The sequence below is a fragment of the Salmo salar genome, chromosome 06 (assembly GCF_965601325.2).
Source record: "Salmo salar chromosome 06, fSalSal1, whole genome shotgun sequence".
Lineage (NCBI taxonomy): Eukaryota > Metazoa > Chordata > Actinopteri > Salmoniformes > Salmonidae > Salmo > Salmo salar.
In genome coordinates, this window is record NC_138296.1 from 14,228,622 (window position 1) to 14,252,312 (window position 23,691).

At 44.4% G+C, this 23,691-nt stretch overlaps 2 protein-coding genes across 2 annotated transcripts in view; both read left to right on the top strand.

Annotated features, from left to right (window-relative positions):
- LOC106606373 (Ig lambda-2 chain C region) overlaps positions 1–23,691 on the top strand; it is a 147,058-nt gene that overhangs the window by 21,099 nt on the left and 102,268 nt on the right. The gene's annotated exons all lie outside the window — the stretch shown is intronic.
- On the top strand, positions 1,882–23,469 carry LOC123743344 (uncharacterized). The gene is made up of 3 exons (XM_045719544.1): positions 1,882–1,978; positions 3,395–3,524; positions 23,124–23,469. The coding sequence occupies exons 1-3, from the start codon at positions 1,882–1,884 to the stop codon at positions 23,467–23,469; spliced, it is 573 nt and encodes a 190-aa protein (XP_045575500.1).

Consider the following 23,691-nt stretch of genomic DNA (forward strand, 5'->3'; position numbering starts at 1 on the left):
GTGCCCAAAGACACGACAGTGTATAACCATGGAAACTGCAACAACATGACAACAACAAAGTGTATTATTTTCTGTGAACATGAACTGTGTATACATGTCGTTTTTTCATTAAATTGTTACATGTTTCATTCCTCCATCACATGATTCAGACTCGACTTAAACAATGATGTAACGTATTATTTCTCCTAAATTTACTGGCTGAATAATGTTTTGATTATAACTTCATGATCTGCCAGTGTGTGTATGTGATTCCCTGGTTGTAAGACTGGGTTAACCTCTCAGCTTGTCTCGGCTTGGTTTGGCTCAGTTCAGTTCAGTTCAGTAGTGTGAAAACTGTATTAGAGGGGGTCGGAGCTGGTCGGACTGCAGGCAGAGCCCAGATGTTCCACAGATGATTACTGTAGGCTGCAGGAATGTAGTACTGGAGGAAGAGGAGGAGGAGGAAGGACGAGGGGGAAGGAGGATGGATGCTGCTTCCACATCAAATACCTCCACTGTATCTGGGGCCAGACTTTAGAGATGTCATTTCACTGTAACACTACAGTTTATTAGAGAGCTGTCCACATCCTGTTTTCCTGCAGAGCTTCAGTCATACTGGATTACTACCTCACACTGGTCTGGTCTGGTCTAGTCTGGTCTGGTCTAATCTGGTCTAGTCTGGTCTAGTCTGGTCTAATCTGGTCTAATCTGGTCTGGTCTGGTATAATCTGGTCTGGTCTGGTCTAATCTGGACTAGTCTGGTATAATCTGGTCTGGTCTGGTCTAATCTGGACTAGTCTGGTATAATCTGATCTAATCTGGTCTGGTCTGGTCTAATCTGGTCTAATCTGGTCTGGGGATAAACCAGCTGACAGCTCAGCTTCACAGTCAGCTACAGTATCTTCTACATCTGCATTGCTTGCTGTTTGGGGTTTTAGGCTGGTTTTCTGTATAGTACTTTGTGAAATCAGCTGATGTAAAAATAAATACATTTTATTGATTGATTTATTGAGTATCTACAGATACACTAGCAGAGATCACTGGATAATAGTGATCAATATTCAATATTGATTGAATGATATTAGATGTATTTACAGAGGAAAAGGTTTTCTATTGTGAAACCATCATCCACTGGATATCTGCATGTCAAATGGAATGTGAACATGAACTAGTCTGAGATGAATGCATGTGTAAATAATATGACATGCTAACATCACATCAACTTCAGATATTATACTGATTCTTCATCTAACTGATGGGGGGGTTGTTCTGTGCCAAGCTGAAGTAACAACTTCCAGTTAAACCAATCACATAATGATGGTGTTTTATCTGCTTTTGCACAGAGAGACTATTCTCTAATAATCACCACTCGGGTCTGAGTGTTGGACTACAAAGACACAGACTAACCATCTATAGAACCAGGTCCAATCAATAGTCATCAACTTTGAGATGTAAACAGGAAGTGGCAGCAGGTAGCCTAGTGGTTAGAGAGTTGGGCCAGGAACCAAGAGGTTGCTGGAACGAATTCCCGAGCTGACATGGTAAAAATCTGTCATTCTGACCCTGAACAAGCAGTTAATCCTGTGTTCCTGGGCTGTTGTTGTAAATTAGAATTTGTTCTTAACTGACTTGCCTAATTAAATAAAGGTCAAATAAAAACCAGTTCAGCATGTATGATGTTTGTACTGTGTTCTGCACCCCTTGTCACTGAGAGGTTGTCCTGAGGTGACACTGGTTCCAGATCCTCACATGTAGACTTGTCTCTGTCAGACATAGTGGAGGGGTTGAATGACTGATAATGATGTTGTTGTTGGGAATGAGCTCATAAGTAAGCATTTCACTGTAAAATCTACACCTGTTGTATTTGCTGCATGTGACCAATAACATTAGATTTTTTTTCTGATGAAGATGATGATGAGGAGGGCTGTAGCCCTGCTGTCCCTGCTCTCTCTGTGTGTCTCTCAGAAGTGGAAGCAGGAGACATCAGAGTGGGAAAGAGGTAAGGCAGACCAGACACAGTCACTAGTATGTAATCTACTTCCTGTATGTGTAGAATCTCTTTGATAGAGTTAAGGCAGACCAGACACAGTCACTGGTATGTAATCTACTTCCTGTATGTGTAGAGTCTCTATGATAGAGGTACAGTAAGACAGCCCAGACACAATCACTAGTATGCAGTGGCAGTTCTAGACCATTTCAACTGGGGTGGCCAAGCTGGGGCCAGTTGTACTGTTAGAGTGGCCAGTTACATTAGACGTTATTGTTGTCATATCGTTTTCTTCACTGCATTGCAGGCATTAGCAGGCAAAATACCATGTTCATAATCATTAGTGTTCCGCGTTGACACTGTCTAATAACGGACGTAAAAAAAGAACGATAGCAAAAATTAGTAATGTAAAAATGATTTCATACTCCACATTTAAGGGGGCCACAAGGGGGTCCAAAATTGTTTTCACAGGGTCACTGACCCCCCTGCTCCCCCCCCAGAACCGCCCCTGCTAGTATGTAATCTTCTTCCTGTATACAGTTGTAGAAAAAGTACTAAATTCTCATACTTGAGTAAAAGTAAAGATACCTTAATAGAAAATGTCTCAAGTAAAACTAAAAGTCACCCAGTAAAATACTACTTGTATAAAAGTCTAAAAGTATTTGGTTTTAAAAATACTTAAGTATCAAAAGTAAATGGAATTGTAGCCTAGTGGCACAGTCACTAGTATGTCATCTACTTCCTGTATGAGTAGTCTCTTTGATAGAGGTAAGATAGACCAGACACAGTCACTAGTATCTAGTCTACTTCCTGTATGTATAGAATCTCTTTGGTAAGGCAGAACAGACACAATCACTAGTATGTAATGTACTTCCTGTATGTGTAGAGTCTCTTTGATAGAGGTAAGATAGACCAGACACACTCACTAGTATGTGGTCTACTTCCTGTATATGTAAAGACTCTTTGGTAAAGGTAGAGGTAAGGGAGGTAAGGGAGACCAGACACAATCACTAGTATGTAATTTACTTCCTGTATGTGTATAGTCTCTTTGACAAAGGTAAGGCAGACCAGACACAGTCCTAATATGTAATCAACTTCCTGTATGTGTAGAGTCTCTTTGATATAGGTAAGGGAGACCAGACACAGTACCAGTATGTATCTACTTCCTGTATGTGCTTGTAAAGTCTCTTGGATAGAGCTAAGGCAGCCCAGACACAGTCACTAGTATGTCATCTACTTCCTGTATGTGTTTGTAGAGTCTCTTATGTAGCACACTTCCAGCAGTATGTTCTATACATCCATTAATATTGAATGATATTGTGTTCTAATAGCTTATTATCTTCAAGACATGATCAGCCAGTGGTACAGTACAGTATAATCTACCTTCTGTTTCTGAGGGGTGAATGAACATTCCCATGTCATCTCCAGCAGATAAAAGCCAGACGAAGATCTGTTCCAACCTGACCCAGGTGCTGGACAACTGGAAGTATGCCATCATGAACCAAGTGAAGGACCTGCTGATCAACGATCACGCCTCTGTCCTGCCAGAATACGTCAGGTAGGTGACATCATCACCACGTGTCAGAAAGAGAGATATGAAAGAGAGATACAGTGATCAGGATACGAACATTCCATTCCAGCTAAACAATTGATATACAGTGCTTTTCGGAAAGTATTCAGACTCCTTGACTTTTTCCCACATTTTGTTACATTACAGCCTTATTCTAAAAAGGATTTAAAAAATAATAATCTCATCAATCTACACACAATACCCCATAATGATATAACAAAAACAGGTTTTTAGACATTTTTGCAAATGTAATATATAAAAAAAACTGAAATACCTTATTTACACAAGTATTCAGACCCTTTGCTATGAGACTCTAAATTGAGTTCAGGTGCATTCTGTTTCCATTGATTATCCTTGAGATGTTTCTACAACTTCATTGGAGTCCAGCTGTGGTAACTTCAATTTATTGGACATGATTTGGAAAGGCACACACTTGTCTATATAAGGTCCCACAGTTGCATGTCAGAGCAAAAACCAAGCCATGAGGTCGAAGGAATTGTCCGTAGAGCTTCTAGACAGGATTGTGTCGAGGCACAGATCTGGGGAAGGGTACCCCAAAATCTCTGAAGATCCCCAAGAACACAGTTGCCTCCATCCTTATTAAAGTTTTTCCAATTGCTAACACACTAAAATGACATGCACAGCACAATTATTTAAACTGACACACAGAGAGCAAAACCTCTTCTCAAGTCTCCAAAAGTCTAAACACATTTTCTGCTTTACACACATTTTGCAATTCAAAATGGCACTTTTTAAATGCACTGCACACGATTCTCTGCATAAGACACAACAATCTGACATAAAGTCACATGTTTGCCATTTCAAAACACTGCCATTCAAAATGACACTACATGAGCTAATTGGCCAATACATGTGTCACCTGGCCAAACACCTCAATGGTTAATTGTTATCACTTCAATCAGGAAGTAAGCACTATGAAAGACCACAGGTGAGCACCTTTTGTTTTACAACAACAATGGAAGCCGTTGCAGAGAAAGGAAGAGGAAGGGTGAGAATGAGAAGGGGAGGAAGAGTGAGAGGTAGGGGTAGAGCTGGTAGAGGAGTTCATGGCCAAAGAAGACAACAACTTTCAAATGAAATTAGAGCAACCTTAGTTGATCATGTCATCAACCATGGGCTGACAATGCGAGAGGCTGGACAGAGAGTGAAGCCCAACTTGAGCCGTTTTACTGTCGCCTGTGTCATCCGGACATTTAGACTGGAGTACAGGTATGTAACCAAAATTTCTTTCACACTATGTAGTACACCCCATGTCATAGTGTATCAGTTGGGTGACACCTGTTTACTTCATGAATGGCTGATGTCATACACTAACTGCACAAATTTCCTGTAGAATTTACTCTACTGTGGGGGAAATGTCTTTAGGCTTGTAACGGCCGTCTGAAAGAGTAGACCAAGGCGCAGCGTGGATAGTGCTCATCATGTATTTATTTCTAGTGAACACTTAAACAAAATAAGCAAAACGACAGCCAAACAGTTCTGTCAGGTAATACTCATGAAACAGAAAATAACCACACACAAAACCCAAAGGAAAACAGGCTACCTAAGTATGGCTCCCAATCAGCGACAACGATGTACAGCTGTCCCTGATTGAGAGCCATACCAGGCCAAAACAAAGAAATACAAAAACATAGAAAAAAGGACATAGAATGCCCACCCAAGTCACATCCTGGCCTAACCAAAATAGGGAATAAAACCCTCTCTATGGCCAGGGCGTGACAGTACCCCCCCCCCCCCCCCAAAGGTGCGGACTCTGGCCGCAAAACCTAAACCTATAGGGAAGGGTCCAGGTGGGCATCTATCCACGGTGGCGGCTCAGGGGCGAGACGCAGACCCTGCTCCACCACTGGCTCACCCAACTTTGGTGGCGCCTCTAGAGCGGGGTCCCTCGCCGCGGGCCCCGGACTGGTGGGCGACTCTGGCTTCGCCGGACTGGCGGGCGGCTCTGGCAGCGCCGGACAGGCGGGCGGCTCTGGCAGCTCCGGACAGGCAGCAGGCTCTGGCGCAGGATGCACCAGGCTGGGGAGACATGCAGGAGGCCTGGCTCTGGGAGCAGGCACAGGACTCACCCGGCTGGAGAGACATGCAGGAGGCCTGGCTCTGGGAGCAGGCACCGGATACACTGGGCCATGAAGGCGCACTGGCGGTCTCGAGCGCAGGACTGGCACCACCCGTACTGGCTGGGTGCCCGCTTCCCCCGGCAAATGCGGAACGCTGGCACCGAGCACACCAGCCTGTGGATGCTCGGCCTCGACACCATGCGCATCACCCCATAGCACAGGGCCTGACCAGTCAAATGCTCGCCACGGTAAGCACGGGGAGTTGGCTCAAGCCGCACTGGGTTCTCCAGGCGAACTGGGGAAACCGTGCGTGGAGCGGGCGCAGGTCTCTCCGGGCTGTGGAGGCGCACTGGAGGTCTGGAGCGCCAAGCTGGCACAAGACGTGCAGGGCTGGGGAGGCGCACAGGAGGCCTGGTGCGTGGGGCTGGCACAGTCTTCACCAGACGGCTAGCACGCACCTCAGGACGAGTATAGAGAGCTGACTCAGGTGACATCAATTCGAGGACACGCTCCGTAGGGCGAATGTCGTGCCTCATGCACCAACACAGCAGCTCTCTCATAGCTCTCTCCTCCAATCTCCCCATCAACTCCTTCACGGTCTCTGCTTCGCTCCCTTCGCTCACCTCCAACTTCACCCCGACTGGCTCTGGTTCCATCCTCGGCTCCGCCGATCGTCCCATGTGCCCCCCCCCAAAAAAAATCTTGGGGCTGCCTCTCCTCTTCTTGCTGTGCCAGCCGATCCTCCCAGAAATGCCGTTCTGCCTTCGCTGCCTCTATCTCCTCCGGTGGGCGGCGGTATTCTCCAGCCTGTCTCTAGGGTCCCTTTCCGTCCAGTATCTCTTCCCAAGTCCAGGAGTCCTGAACCCTCTGCTCCTCCATACCATGCTGCTTGGTCCGTTGAAGGTGGGTGGTTCTGTAACGGCCGTCTGAAAGAGTAGACCAAGGCGCAGCATGGATAGTGCTCATCATGTATTTATTTCTAGTGAACACTTAAACAAAATAAGCAAAATGACAGCCAAACAGTTCTGTCAGGTAATACTCACGAAACAGAAAATAACCACCCACAAAACCCAAAGGAAAACAGGCTACCTAAGTATGGCTCCCAATCAGCGACAACAATGTACAGCTGTCCCTGATTGAGAGCCATACCAGGCCAAAACAAAGAAATACAAAAACATAGAAAAAAGGACATAGAATGCCCACCTTAGTCACACCCTGACTTAACCAAAATAGAGAATAAAACCCTCTCTATGGCCAGGGCGTGACAAGGCTGCATTGTCCAAGTCCTATATATATATTTTTTTTCTAAAGGACTGAGAGACGCAACCATGGTGGAGGAAGCTGCCATTGTAAACTTGGTTTTGGAAAATTATGAAATCAGATTACGAGAAATTCAAAGCCACATCATCCAAGACAACACCATATTCAACAACATTCAATGAGTCAGTCTGTCCACATTGGCTCGTATTCTCAAGCGAAACCAAATCAGAATGAAACAACTTTATAAGGTGCCGTTTGAGAGAGACTCTCAAAGAAACAAAGAGGTCAGACGAGCATATGTGGATGTAAGTACAATATTGACTGCAGTACACTACACGCAACATTGTTTCCCAGTGTACTGGATAACACCATATTGACAGCTTTTGTTCTTTGTTTACAGGGAGTACTGGAAATGGATGCTCATGCAATCCCAAATGAGTTAATCTTTATAGATGAGGCTGGGTTCAACCTAGCAAAGACCAGAAGAAGGGGGAGAAACGTCATTGGCCACAGAGCCATTATAGATGTTCCTGGCCAACGTGGTGGGAACATCACAATGTGCGCTGCCATCTCCAATACGCATGGTGTCCTCCACCGTCATGCCAACCTTGGACCATACAACACAGCCCATATTCTCACATTTCTGGACAGACTCCACAACATTCTCATACCACCAGAGCGTATGAATGAAGCAGACCATCAAAGAACCCGGTACGTTGTAGTATGGGACATCGTGAGCTTTCATCGTGCAGCCCCAGTCCAAAACTGGTTTGCTGACCACCCACCATTTCTCGTGCAATACCTCCCACCATACTCACCATTTCTGAACCCCATAGAAGGGTTCTTTTCGGCATGGCGGTGGAAGGTAGACGACCGGCAGCCCTTTGTGCTCATGCCTCTTGTGCAAGCTATGGAAGAGGCATGTGATGAGATTGATGTGGGTGTGATCCAGGAATGTATAAGGCACTCAAGGTGCTTCTTTCCTCGATGTCTGGCAAGGGAAGATATTGCCTGTGATGTGGACGAGGCGTTGTGGCCAGACCCAGCTGTGCAGCAAGATGCTGCCTAATTATTTGTCTTGCCTCTTTTTTTTTCTATATATTGTTTCTGCACATTTTTTCTGCAATTTTCTTTTTCAGTTTACTGTTTTTTTGTGAGCATATTTTTGTTCAGTCCAATGTAAATATATCTGCAGTGCATATGTTGCACTAAATTGTTTGGTGAAAAATAACAAATAAAATGTTTCAACAACATGTGTGTGTGTATCTGCAAATATTTCTGTGCATCTGAAGAATTTTCTACAATTTGAACTATTTTAGTATTATGGCAAAGCATACTAAAGATGAGAGTACTTTTCATTATTGTCAAAGGAGTCGTTGAAAGGGGACCAAGGTGCTCATTCTTACTTTATTTTATGAGAACACTTAAACAAAATAACAAAATGACAGCCAACAGTTCCGTAAGGTACTCAGACAAAACAGAAAACAACTACCCACAAACCCCAAAGGAAAACAGGCTGCCTAAGTATGGCTTCCAATCAGAGACAACGAAAGACACCTGCCTCTGATTGGAAACCATACCCGGCCAAAACATGGAAAACAAAACATAGAAATAGAATACTAGAAAAACCCACATATAAACAGAAAAACCAAAATACATACAAAACAAACCCCCCCCTGCCACGCCCTGACCATACTACTATGGCAAATGACCTCTTTCACTGGTCAGGACGTGACAATTATGCCCAACAGTTTGTAGTTGGTTAGACAAAAATCTGGTAATATGAATGAAGTGTGTGCCATTTCGTGCAAACGTTTGATTTTGATAATGCTATATGTAGTTTTGGTTGCAGTGCTTCATTTTGCAGGATATATGAGGTATTTTGCAGTTTGGGTGTGTGGTTTTGTGAATTGTGTTAAGTATTTTGATAAAACCAGCCTAGTTTGCAAAATTGTGTTTTAGCAATTGGGAAAAACTGTAAATGGAAGAAGTTTTGAACCACCAACACTCTTCCTAGAGCTGGCCACCCAGCCAAACTGAGCAATCGGGGGAGAAGGGCCTTGGTCAGGGAGGTGACCAAGAACCCGATGGTCACTCTGACAGAGCTCCAGAGTTCATCTGTGGAGATGGGAGAACCTTCCAGAAGGACAACCATCTCTGCACCTTTCACCCAATCAAAACCTTTATGGTAGAGTGGCCAGACGGAAGCCACTCCTCAGCAAAGGGCACATGACAGCCCACTTGGAATTTGCCAAAAGGCACCTAAAGGACTCTTAGACCATTAGAAACAAGATTCTCCGGTCTGATTTAACTATTTGATTGAACTAATTTGCCTGAATGTCAAGTGTCACATCTGGAGGAAACCTGGCACCATCCCTACGGTGAAGCATGGTGGTGGCAGCATCATGCTGTAGGGATGTTTTTCCATGGCAGGGACTGGGAAACTATTCAGCTTCGAGGGAAAGATTAACGAAGCAAGTTTCAGAGAGATCCTTGATGAAAACCTGCTCCAGAGTGCTCAGGACTTCAGACTGGGGGCAAAGGTTAACCTTCCAACAGGACAACGACCCTAAGCACACAGACAAGACAACACAGGAGTGGCTTCGGGGACAAGTCTCTGAATGTCCTTGAGTGGCCCAGCCAGAGCCCGGACTTGAACCTGATCAAACATCTCTGGAGAGACGTGAAAATGTCTGTGCAGAGACGCTCCCCATCCAACCTGACAGAGTTTGTGTCGATCTGCAGAGAAGAATGGAAGAAACTCCTGAAATACAGGTGTACCAAGCTTGTAGCTCCATACCCAAGAAGACTCTAGGCTGTAATCGCTGCCAAAGGAGCTTCAACAAAGCACTGAGTAAAGGGTCTGAATACTTACGTAAATGGTTGTTTCCGTTAATTTAAAAATATATATTTTATCCCCTATTTCTCCCCAATTTTGCCTCCGGGCTCCGGAAACATGACCTCCCAAACCTCAGAAACATGACCCACCAAACCGTGCTTCTTAATACCTGTCTGCTTAACCCGGAAGCCAGCCGCACAATTGTGTCGGAGGAAACACAGTTCAACTGACAACTTAGGCGCCCAGCCCGCCACAAGGAGTCGCTAGAGCGCGATGAGCCAAGTAAAGCCGTCCCGACCAAACCATCCCCTAACCCAGATAACGCTGGGCCAATTGTGCGCCTCCCTTTGGACTCCCAATAATGGTCGGTTGTGATACAGCCTGGGGTCGAAACCGGGTCTGTAGTGACTCCTCTAGCACTGCAATGCAGTGCCTTAGACCGCTGCCCCACTCGGGAGACCCTTACATTTGCAAAGAAAAATGTTGCTTTGCCATTATGGGGTATTGTGTGTAGAATGAGGGGTGGTAATGATTTAATCATTTTTGAATAAGGCTGTAACGTAACAAAATGTGAAGGGGTCTGAATACTTTCCAAATGCACTGTATGTGTAATTTTTTATTATTTTTATTTTACCTTCATTTAACTAGGCAAGTCAGTTAAGACCAAATTCTTATTTACAATGACGGCCTAGGAACAGTGAGTTAACTGCCTTGTTTAGGGGCAGAACGACAGATTTTTACCTTGTCAGTTCGGGGATTCGATCTTGCAACCTTTCGGTAATGACCTCAGTATGGAAAGTTCCAGTTAGAAGATCTGTAACAGCAGCAGCCTCCTGGGCCTGTAAACACAAAGCATTTCAGAGTAGTGAGGAGTGCTGATCTGGGATCAGTTTTAGATCGTAATGAATAATATTATATGGACAGAGAGGACCTGATCCCAGGTCAGCACTCTGCTCTGGATGGTGAACTGAGAGTTCTGGCTGAGACATCAAAAACGACTAGCTAGCAGCAATCCAACCAGTCCTGGAGAGACTCAGTGTTCCTACTCTGAGTCCTGCAGGCAGACAATAACACACATGTGTACCAGCATGTTTACTGTAAGCGCTCACTCTCCAATAATAGGCTGCAGTGCACAGTAAAATAGCTTGACATTAAGCCAGAAAACATCTCTCATTGATGAAGAATGTCATTGATGTTTAATGAGGCTCTAGTTTCCCATGTCTTCTGTCCTGATGTTTCCTGCAAATGACACAATGAGATGTTTTCCATCATATTTTATTTTTATATACACTGCTCAAAAAAATAAAGGGAACACTAAAATAACACATCCTAGATCTGAATGAATTAAATAATCTTATTAAATACTTTTTTCTTTACATAGTTGAATGTGCTGACAACAAAATCACACAAAAATAATCAATGGAAATCCAATTTATCAACCCATGGAGGTCTGGATTTGGAGTCACACTCAAAATTAAAGTGGAAAACCACACTACAGGCTGATCCAACTTTTATGTAATGTCCTTAAAACAAGTCAAAATGAGGCTCAGTAGTGTGTGTGGCATCCACGTGCCTGTATGACCTCCCTACAACGCCTGGGCATGCTCCTGATGAGGTGGCGGATGATCTCCTGAGAGATCTCCTCCCAGACCTGGACTAAAGCATCCACCAACTCCTGGACAGTCTGTGGTGCAACGTGGCGTTGGTGGATGGAGCGAGACATGAAGTCCCAGATGTGCTCAATTGGATTCAGGTCTGGGCAACGGGCGGTCCATAGCATCAATGCCTTCCTCCTGCAGGAACTGCTGACACACTCCAGCCACATGAGGTCTAGCATTGTCTTGCATTAGGAGGAACCCAGGGCCAACCGCACCAGCATATGGTCTCACAAGGGGTCTGAGGATCTCATCTCGGTACCTAATGGCAGTCAGCCTACCTCTGGCGAGCACATGGAGGGCTGTGCGGCCCTCCAAAGAAATGCCACCCCACACCATGACTGACCCACCGCCAAACCGGTCATGCTGGAGGATGTTGCAGGCAACAGAACGTTCTCCACGGCGTCTCCAGACTCTGTCACGTCTGTCACATGTGCTCAGTGTGAACCTGCTTTCATCTGTGAAGAGCACAGGGCGCCAGTGGCGAATTTGCCAATCTTGGTGTTCTCTGGCAAATGCCAAACATCCTGCATGGTGTTGGGCTGTAAGCACAACCCCCACCTGTGGACGTTGGGCCCTCATACCACCCTCATGGAGTCTGTTTCTGACCGTTTGAGCAGACACATGCACATTTATGGCCTGCTGGAGGTCATTTTGCAGGGCTCTGGCAGTGCTCCCCCTGCTCCTCCTTGCACAAAGGCGGAGGTAGCGGTCCTGCTGCTGGGTTGTTGCCCTCCTACGGCCTCCTCCACGTCTCCTGATGTACTGGCCTGTCTCCTGGTAGCGCCTCCATGCTCTGGACACTACGCTGACAGACACAGCAAACCTTCTTGCCACAGCTCGCATTGATGTGCCATCCTGGATGAGCTGCACTACCTGAGCCACTTGTGTGGGTTGTAGACTCCATCTCATGCTACCACTAGAGTGAAAGCACCGCCAGCATTCAAAAGTGACCAAAACATCAGCCAGGAAGCATAGGAACTGAGAAGTGGTCTGTGGTCACCACCTGCAGAACCACTCCTTTATTGGGGGTGTCTTGCTAATTGCCTATGATTTCCACCTGTTGTCTATTCCATTTGCACAACAGCATGTGAAATGTATTGTCAATCAGTGTTGCTTCCTAAGTGGACAGTTTGATTTCAAAGAAGTGTGATTGACTTGGAGTTACATTGTGCTGTTTAAGTGTTCCCTTTATTTTTTTGAGCAGTGTATATTTTAGCCTTTTAGCTGCGTGGCCCATTAGATTGTAGTAGGGATTTCACAAACATGTAAAGCAGTGTGTAGACTACATCTTAGCCGTGTGGCCCATGTAAAGCTGTGTGTAAAGCAGTGTGTAGACTACATCTTAGCTGTGTGGCCCGTGTAAAGCAGTATGTTGACTTCGTTGGTGTCATCCCATTAGATTGTAGTTGGGATTTCACTACATGTAAAGCAGTGTGTAAAGCAATGTGTAAAGCAACATGTAAAGCAGTGTGTAAAGCAGTGTGTAGACTTCATGATGTCATCCCATTAGATTGTTGTTGGGATTTCACAACATGTAAAGCAGTGTGTAAAGCAGTGTGTAAAACCACATGTAAAGCAGTGTGTAAAGCAGTGTGTAGACTTCATGATGTCATCCCATTCGATTGTAGTAGGGATTTCACCAACGTGTAAAGCAGTGTGTAGACTTTGTTGATGTCATCCATTAGATTGTAGTTAGGATTTCACATGTAAAGCAGTGTGTAAAGCAGCGTGTAAAGCAGCATGTAAAGCAGTGTGTAGACTTCATGGTGTCATAATTTAGTGCACTAACTTTTCAGTTGCATTTGTAGTTCAAAACATATTGGTGTGGTTTCCCGGACACAGATTAAGCCTTATTCTGGACTAAAAAACATTTTCAATGGAGATTCTCCTTTGATCTTGCTTTTTTATTGCAGGACTGTATCTGGAAAACAGGACCATAGTGTAACGCCCTGGCCATAGAGAGGGCTTTTTGTTCTTTACTTTGGTTAGGCCAGGGTGTTACATTGGGTGGGCGTTCTATGTTAATTTTTCTATGGTTTTGTACTTCTTTGTTTTGGGCCGTGTGTGTGGCTCCCAATCAGGCACAGCTGTCGTTCGTTGTTGCTGATTGGGAGTCACACATAAGGAGCCTGTTTTTCCTTTTGGGTTTTGTGGGGGATTGTTTCTGTTTCGTGTTTGCACCTGACAGTACTGTTTGGCTGTCGGTTTTCTTGTTTTTTGTATAGTGTTCACGTTGTTTAATAAATGCCTGAAGATGAATCAAATCAAATCAAATGTATTTATATAGCCCTTCGTACATCAGCTGATATCTCAAAGTGCTGTACAGAAACCCAGCCTAAAACCCCAAACAGCAAGCAATGCATGTGAAAGAAGCACGATGGCTAGGAAAAACTCCCTAGGAAAAACTCCCTAGAAAGGCCAAAAACCTAGGAAGAAACCTAGAGAGGAACCAGGCTATGAGGGGTGGCCAGTCCTCTTCTGGCTGTGCCGGGTGGATATTATAACAGAACATGGTCAAGATGTTAAAATGTTCATAAATGACCAGCATGGTCAAATAATAATAATCATAGTAGTTGTCGAGGGTGCAACAAGCACGTCCGGTGAACAGGTCAGGGTTCCATAGCCGCAGGGAGAACAGTTGAAACTGGAGGAGCAGCACGGCCAGGTGGACTGGGAACAGCAAGGAGTCATGATGCCAGGTAGTCCTGAGGCATGGTCCTAGGGCTCAGGTCCTCCGAGAGAAAGAAAGAAAGAGAGAAAGAGAGAATTAGAGAGAGCATATTTAAATTCACACATGACACCGGATAAGACAAGAGAAATACTCCAGATGTAACAGACTGACCCTAGCCCCCCGACACATAAACTACTGCAGCATAAATACTAGAGGCTGAGACAGGAGGGATCAGAAGACACTGTGGCCCCATCCGATGATACCCCCGGACAGGGCCAAACAGGCAGGATATAACCCCACCCACTTTGCCAAAGCACAGCCCCCACACCACTAGAGGGATGTCTCCAACCACCAACTTACCGTCCTAAGACAAGGCCGAGTATAGCCCACAAAGATCTCCGCCACGGCACAACCCAAGGGGGGGGGGGGGGGGGGGGGCGCCAACCCAGACAGGAAGACCACGTCAGTGACTCAACCCACTCAAGTGACGCATGGACGGCATGGAAGAACACCAGTAAGCCAGTGACTCAGCCCCTGTCATAGGGTTAGAGGCAGAGAATCCCAGTGGAGAGAGAGGAACCGGCAAGGCAGAGACAGCAAGGGCGGTTCGTTGCTCCAGCCTTTCCGTTCACCTTCACACTCCTGGGCCAGACTATACTTAATCATAGGACCTACTGAAGAGATAAGTCTTCAGTAAAGACTTAAAGGTTGAGACTGAGTCTGCGTCTCTCACATGGGTAGGCAGACCATTCCATAAAAATGGAGCTCTATAGGAGAAAGCCCTACCTCCAGCCGTTTGCTTAGAAATTCTAGGGACAATTAGGAGGCCTGCGTCTTGTGACCGTAGCATACATGTAGGTATGTACAGCAGGACCAAATCGGAAAGATAGGTAGGAGCAAGCCCATGTAATGCTTTGTAGGTTAGCAGTAAAACCTTGAAATCAGCCCTTGCCTTAACAGGAAGCCAGTGTAAGGATGAACACTAACTCCGCTGCACCTTGGTCTACTCTCTCTTCCGACGGCCGTTACACCGGCACCAATGTACTGCTAGCAGTATAGCTTCCTTCACTGTCCCTCCTCCCTTACTGACCTCTGTAACTGGCACCAATGTACTGCTAGCAGTATAGCTTCCTTCACTGTCCCTGCTCCCTTTCTGACCTCTGTAACCGGCACCAATGTACTGCTAGCAGTATAGCTTCCTTCACTGTCCTCTGTAACCGACACCACTGTGCGGTTGTTATTGCAGCTGTAGAGAAATGCTTGTGCTTCTAGCTCCGACAGTGCAGTAATATCTAACAATTACACAACATATACCCAATACATACAAATCTAAGTAAGGAATGAATTAAGACTATATACATATATAGACGAGCGATGTCAGAGCAGCATGGACTAATATACAGTAGAATAGTCTAGAACATTTACATTTGAGTCATTTAGCAGACGCTCTTATCCAGAGCAATTTACAGTAGTGAATGCATACATTTCATTTCATGCATTTAAAAAAAGTAATAATTGTACTGGCCCCCCGTGGGAATCGAACCCACAACCCTGGTGTTGCACACACCATGCTGGCGTCGCAAACATCATGCTCTACCAACTGAGCCACAGGGAATACAGTATATACAGCTGAGATGCAAGATATGCAAGATATGTAAACATTATTAAAGTGACCAGTGTTCCATATCTTAAAGTGGCCAGTGATTTCTATTCTATGTCTATAGGCAGCAGCGGCCTCTAATGTGCTAGTGATGGCTATTTAACAGTCTGATGGCCTTGAGATAGAAGCTGTTTTTCAGTCCCTCGGTTCCAGCTTTGATGCACCTGTACTGACCTCGCCTTCTGGATGATAGCGGGTGAACAGGCAGTGGCTCAGGTGGTTGATGTCCCTGATCATCTTTTTTGGCCTTCCTGTGACATCGGGTACTGTAGGTGTCCTGGAGGGCGGGTAGTTTGCCCCCGGTAATGTGTTGGGCAGATCGCACCACTCTCTGGAGAGCCCTGCGGTTGCGGGCAGTGCAGGTGCCGTACCAGGCGGTGATGCAGCCCGACAGGATGCTATCAATTGTGCATCTGTAAATGTTTGTGCGGGTTTTAGGTTCCAAGCCAAATGTATTTAGCCTCCTGAGGTTGAAGAGGCTCTGTTACGCCTTCTTCACCACACTGTCTGTGTGGGTGTTCCATTTCAGTTTGTCAGTGATGTGTACGCCAAGGAACTTGAAGTTTTCCACCTTTTCAACTGTGGTCCAGTCAATGTGGATAGGGGGGTGCACCCTCTGCTATTTCCTGAAGTCCACGATAATCTTTGTTTTGTTGACGTTGAGTGAGAGGTTGTGAGCCCTCACCTCCTCCCTGTAGGCTGTCTCATTATTGTTAGTAATCAAGCCTACTACTGTTGTGTCGTCTGCAAACTTGATGATTGAGTTGGAGGCGTGCTTGGCCACTCAGTCATGGGTGAACAGGGAGTACAGGAGGGGGATGAGCAGGCACCCTTGTGGGGCCCCAGTGTTGAGGATCAGCTAAGTGGTGGTGTTGTTTCCTACCTTCACCACCTGGGGGCGGCCCGTCAGGATATCCAGGACCCAGTAGCACAGGGCGGTGTTCAGACCCAGGTCCTCGAGCTTAATGATGAGCTTGGAGGGTACTATGGTGTTGAATGCTGAGCTATAAAACAGCGGTAGTCAATGAACAGCATTCTTTCCTACACTACCGGTCAAAAGGGTTAGAACACCTCCTCATTCAAGGCTTTTTCTTTATTTTTACTATTTTCTACATTGCAGAATAATAGTAAAGACATGAAAACTATGAAATAACACATATGGAATCATGTAGTAACAAAAAAAGTGTTAAACAAATAAAAATATATTTTATACTTGAGATTCTTCAAATAGCTACCCTTTGCCATGATGACAGCTTTGCAAACTCTTGGCATCCTCTCAACCAGCTTAATCTGGAATGCTTATCCAACAGCCTTGAAGGAGTTTCCACATATGTTGAGCACTTGTCGGCTGCTTTTCCTTCACTCTGTGGTCCGACTCATCCCAAGCATCTCAATTTGGTTGAGGTCGGGGGATTGTGGATGCTGGGTCATCTGATGCAGCACTCCATCACTCACTTGGTAAAATAGCCCTTACACAGCCTGGAGGTGTGTTGGGTCATTGTCCTGTTGAAAACGAATTATAGTCCCAATAAGCCCAAACCAGATGGGATGGCGTACCTCTGCAGAATGCTGTGGTAGCCATGCTGGTTAAGTGTGCCTTGAATTCTAAATAGACAGAGTCACCCACAAAGCACCCCCTCACTATAACACCTCCTCCCCCATGCTTTACGGATCGAAATACACATGTGGAGATCATCTGTTCACCTACTCTGCGTCTCACAGAGACACGGCGGTTGTAACCAAAAATCTCCAATTTGGACTCCAGACCAAAACACATATTTCAACTGGTCTAATGTCTATTGCTCGTGTTTCTTGGCCCAAGCAAGTCTCTTCTTTTTATTGACAGTGGTTTCTTTGCAGCAATTCGACCATGAAGGCCTGATTCACACATTCTCCTATAAAAAGTTGATGTTGAGATATGTGTGTTACATGGACTCTGTGAAGCATTTATTTATGCTGCAATTTCTGAGGCTGGTAACTCTAATGAACTTATTCTCTGTAGCAGTGGTAATTCTGTGTCTTCTATTTCTGTGGCAGTCCTCATGAGAGCCAGTTTCATTATAGCTTGGCACATTATAGCTATGGTTTTTGCGACTGCACTTGAAGAAACTTTTCGAAGTTCTTGACATTTTCCATATTGACTGACCTTCATGTCTTAAATTAATGGTGGACTGTCATTTCTCTTTGCTTATTTGAGCTGTTCTTGCCATAATATGGACTTGGTCTTTTACCAAATATGTCTATCTTCTGTATAGCCCCCCTACCTTGTTAGAACACAACTGATTGGGTCAAACGCGCTAAGAAGGAAAGATATTCCACAAATTAACTTTTAAGAAGGCACACCTGTTAATTGAAATGCATTCCAGGTGACTACCTCATGAAGCTGTTTGAGAGAATGCCAAGAGGGTGAAAAGCTGCCATCAAGTCAAAGCGTGGCTATTTGAAGAATCTCAAATATAAAATGCATTTGGATTTGTTTAACACTGTTTTGGTACCAAACATGATTCCATATGTGTTATTTCATAGTTTATGTCGTCACTATTATTCTACAACGTAAAGAAAAACCCTTGAATGAGTAGGTGTTCTTAAACTTTTGACCGGTAGTGTAGGTATTCCTCTTGTCCAGATGGGATAGAGCAGTTTGCAGAGTGATGGAGATTGATCCTTGACTAGTCTCTCAAAGCACCTCATGATGACAGAGGTGAGTTCTGCGGGGCCATTTAGTCATTTAGATCAGTTACCTTTGCCTTCATGGGCCAAGGAACAATGGTGGCCATCATGAAGCATGTGGGGACAGCAGACTGGGATAGGGAGAGATTGAATATGCCCGTAAACAAACCAGCCAGCTGGTCTGTGCATGTTCTGAGAACATGGCTTGGGATGTCTTCTGGGCCGGCAGCCTTGCGAGGGTTAACACGTTTAAATGTTTTACTCACGCCGGCCACGGAGAAGGAGAGCTCACAGTCCTTGGTAGCGGGCTGCGTTGTGGGCTGCGTCGGTGGCAATGTGTTATTAAAGCGGGCAAAGAAGGTGTTTAGCTTGTCCGGAAGGAAGACGTCGATCTCGGCTATGTGGCTGGTTTTTCTTTTGTGGTCCATGATTGTCTGTAGACCCTGCCACATACGTCTCATGTCTGAGCCGTTGAATTGCGACTCGAGTTTGTCTCTATGCTGATGTTTATCTTGTTTGATTGCCTTGCGGATTGAATAACTATACTGTTTGTATTCTGCCATATTCCCAGTCACCTTGCCATGGTTAAATGCAGTGGTTCACACTTTCAGTTTTGCGCGAATGATGCCATCTATCCATGGTTTCTGGTTAGGGTAGGTTTTAATAGTCACAGTGGGTACTACATCTCCTATACACTTCCTTATAAACTCAGTCACCGTATCAGTGTATACGTCTAGATTATTTTTGCAAGCTACCTGGAACATATCCCAGTCCGCGTGATCAAAACAATCCTGAAGTGTAGATTCTGATTGGTCAGACCAGCGTTAAATAGTCCTTAGCACGGGTACTTCCTGTTTGAGTTTCTGCCTATAGGAAGGGAGGAGCAAGATGAAGACATGATCAGATTCGCCAAAAGGAGGTCAGGGGAGGGCCTTATAAGCATTCCGGAAATTTGAATAGCAATGGTCGAGAGTTTTAGCAGAGCAAGTACTACAGTCGATATGTTGATAGAACTTCGGCAACCTAGTCCTCAGATTTGTTTTGTTAAAATCCCAAACTATAATAAATGCAGCCTCAGGGTATCTGGTTTCCAGTTTGCATAAAGTCCAGTGAAGTTCTTTGAGGGCCATCGTGGTATCGGCTTCACCGTGGCTATCACTGAAGATAATTCTCTTGGGAGATAATACATTTGATTGTGAGGTATTCTAGGTCGGGTGAACAAAAGGACTTTAGTTCCTGTATGTTACTACAATTACATCATGAGTCATTAATCATGAAACACACACCTCCGCCCTTCTGCTTCCCGCAGAGATATGTATTCCTCTCTGCGCGATGGACTGAGAATCCCTCTGGATGGACCGATTCCGACAGAGTATCCCGAGAGAGCCATCCTTCCGTGAAACAAAGTATGTTACAGGCCCTGATGTCACTCTGGAAAAGAAATCCTTGCCCTGAGCTCAACAACTTTGTTATCCAAAGACTGAATATTAGCGAGTAATATACTCGGAAGCGGTGGGAGGTGTGCGCGCCTCCTATGTCGAACCAGCAGGCTGCCTCAAGTGCCTCTCCTCCGCCGCCGATGTTTTGGGTCGGCCTCTGGAATAAGTTAAATTGCTCTGGGAAGAGCGAACAAAGGATCTGCTTCGGTGAAGTCCTATTCCTGGTCGTAATGCTGGTAGTTCTGGTGAGTTACCGTCGCTCTAATCTCCAATATTTCTTCCCGGCTGTATATAATGAGACAAAACATTTCCTGAGCTAATAATGTAAAAAATAGTACATAAAAAAACTAAATACTGCAAAGTTTCCTAAGAGCTAGACGCAAGGCCTTGCCATCGGCGCCATCTTCAGTATAGCTTCCTTCACTGTTCCTGTTCCGTTACTGACCTCTGTAACCAGCACCAGTGTACTGTTAACCTGTTACGACACCAATTCCGTTAGCGGAAATCAAAACCACAAATCTAATAATTTCTATTTCTCAAACATAGGACTATTTTACACCATTTTATAGATACACTTCTCCTGAATCGAACCACGTTGTCCGATTTCAAAAAGGCTTTACAGCAAAAACAAAACATTAGATTATGTTAGGAGAGTACATCGACACAAAAAAACACAGACATTTTCCAAGCAACTAGCATGCATCACAAATACCCAAAACACAGCTAAATGCAGCACTAACCTTTGACAATCTTCATCAGATGACACTCCTAGGACATCATGTTACACAATACATGCATTTTATTGTTCGATAAAGTTCATATTTATATATAAAAACAGCATTTTACATTGGTGCGTGACATTCAGAAAATATTTTCCCTCAAATACTGCCGGTGAATTAGCGCCTCAATTTACAAAGATACTTGTCATAAACGTTGATAAAATATTAAACTGTCATTCAAAGAATTATAGATGAACATCTCCTTCATGCTAACGCTGTGAAAGATTTCAAAAAAGCTTCACGAGGAAAGCACTCTTTGCAATAATCTGAGTACTGAGCTCAGAAAAATACAGTAGGCAATACAGATAGCCGCCATTTTGGAGTCATCTAAAATCATAAATTGCATTAGAAATATTCCCTTACCTTTGATGATCTTCATCAGAAGGCACTTCCAGGAATCCCAGGTCCACAACAAATGTTGTTTTGTTCGATAAAGTTCATAATTTATGTCCAAATAACTCCTTGTTGTTCGCGCGTTCAGTTCAGCTACTCCAAATGTAGGAAGAGCACGGACAATGTCACGACAAAAAGTAAAAAAAAGTTGTATTTACGTTCGTTCAAACATGTCAAACGTTGTAAAACATGAATCGTTAGGGCCTTTAGAATGTGAAGAATCAGTAATATTTCAATCGGAAGGTTCCTGTGTCTTGAAAAACATTTTGGAACAGAGGATCCACCCTCGTGAACGCGCACCAATGAAGTGATGTCATTCCCTGGGTTACCAAGCCTTCTCATTCGGTCTCTGTTCATCGTAGACACCTCAAACAACTTTGTAAAGACTGTTGACATCTAGTGGAAGCCTTAGGAAGTGCACAATTATTACTACGTCACTGCGTATTCAATAGAAAACGATTTGAAGAGACTCCATGCATACAGATTTCCACTTCCTGGTAGGATTTCTCTCAGGTTTTTGCTTGCCATATGAGTTCTGTTATACTCACAGACACCATTCAAACAGTTGTAGAAACTTCAGAGAGTTTTCTATCCAAATCTACTAATAATATGCATATCCTAGCTTCTGAGTTTGAGTAGGAGGCAGTTTAATATGGGCACATATTTCTTCCAAAATTGTCAATACTGCCCCCTATCCTTAAAGAGCTGTAAGAAGTTTTAACAGTATAGCTTCCTTCACTGTCCCTGTTCCCTTACTGACCTCTGTAACCAGCACCACTGTACTGCTAACAGTATAGATTCCTTCACTGTCCCTGTTCCTACCACTGCTAGAACTAGTGACCCTCTGCTTACTAGCCAGCTGCACCACCAGCACCTACCCACTGGGCACAGACATCAGTTAAATGTCAAGTTTGGATTTAAATTTGATTGAGTTGTCAACTAATGAGAAATCAACAACAACAAAAATGTAGGTTAAAAGTTGAATGAAAAAAGACTCTGTTGCATTAATTTAAGGAGCGGACCCTTTTTTTCAATTTTTGCCTAAAATTACATATCCAAATCTAACTGCCTGTAGCTCAGGACCTGTAGCAAGGATATGCATATTCTTGATATAATTTGGAAGGAAACACTTTGAAGTTTGTGGAAATGTGAAATTAATGTAGGAGAATATAACACATTTGATCTGGTAAAAGATAATACAAACAACAAAACATTTGTTTTCCCCACATTTTTTGTTACATCATCTTTTAAATGCAAGTGAAAGGCCAGACACTGATGTCGGATTCTACATGTAATTTAGACGTTGTCCACCAGATGGCAGCAGTGTGTGTACAACGTTTCAGACCGATCCAGTGAAGACTTACATCACGACACAATATTTTGCATCAAATCTGCCAGGAGGAGTCCTAAATGTGCCAAATTGTTTTTCAAGTACATAACTGTAGAGAACATATAAAAATGCTATGGTAATACAACATTTAAGTTTGCACACTCCCAGGGATGTCATACATGATGGATCATTAGCTTCCCTACAGAAAAGACACTAACCTTCACACATCTAGATGGCCGGGCGGGGTGAGTGTGTAGCCAGAGGTCAAACTGTAAAACCCAGTTCCTACATTTGAATATAAAAATACATTTTTCAAACAGAACTACACTACATTTTATCTCTGGGACCCTCAGGATGACAAATCAGAGGAAGATTACTGATTGTAAGTACATTATTTACCTTCAGAGGTGAATGTATCAAACCAGATAAAAGTGTTTTGGTGTTGTGCACTATCCTCAAACAACAGCATGGTATTTTTTAGCTGTAATAGCTACTGTAAATTGGACACTGCAGTTAGACTAACAAGAATTTAAGCTTTCTGACAATTTAAGACATGTCTATGTCCCGGAAAGTTGGCTGTTGCTTACAACACCATTCTAGTCACATATCGCATACTAAGCAACAACTGTCCCGTATAAGGGACACCGATCCTGTAGATGACATTTCTCTAATCCAATCAGTATCCCATGTTGATTCAACATCATCACATAGGTTTTTTTGGTTGAAATGACGTGGAAACAACTTTGATTCAAAAAGTTTTTGCCTAGTGGGTAGCAATTCAGTGACACGACTTCTCTCTCTCTCCAGAATTCAGCCCCTGTCTGAGGCCCTGGGCGATCTCTACAAACAGTTCAACTCTCTAAAGGATGAGCTGGGAAGGCTCAGCTCCAAGTTCGACAGGGTGGAGGGCTTCGTAGATGACCTGCAGGCTGGGAAACTCCCCCGGCCCCCTGTGTGGACCCCTCCTCAACGCCCCGTACGGAGGGTCGCTCCCCGGCCTCCGCTGAGAGCAGAGATGAAGGCACCGTTTGGAGGAGAGGTGAGGGCACCACCAAGGGCACAGATAAGGGTACAGATGAGGACTCCAGACCGGGAAAACGACACGGGTTCAGGATCCACAGGGACTAGAGGAAGGAGGATCCCTAGGCCTTAGTCAGATGATTGACAGGTGTACTGTACAAAAGATAAACAATAAACTAATCTAGTGTGGATGCTCACCAATGTTTTTTCATTATGAATAGTTTATCGTTATAGTTATCAATATAGCTATCGTCCTTAGTCTCAACTACATCACCACTCCTCTCTGAACCAGGTCAACACATAATTGATGATAGCTTTGTACTGACAACAGAGATACAGTACACTAACTTTCATT

Coding starts and splice junctions, on each gene's coding strand:
- LOC123743344 (XM_045719544.1), top strand. CDS start 1,882: ATGAAGATGATGATGAGGAGGGCTGTAGCCCTGCTGTCCCTGCTCTCT. Junction 1,979..3,394: donor GACATCAGAGTGGGAAAGAG/GTAAGGCAGACC, acceptor TGTCATCTCCAG/CAGATAAAAGCCAGACGAAG. Junction 3,525..23,123: donor GTCCTGCCAGAATACGTCAG/GTAGGTGACATC, acceptor CTCTCTCTCCAG/AATTCAGCCCCTGTCTGAGG.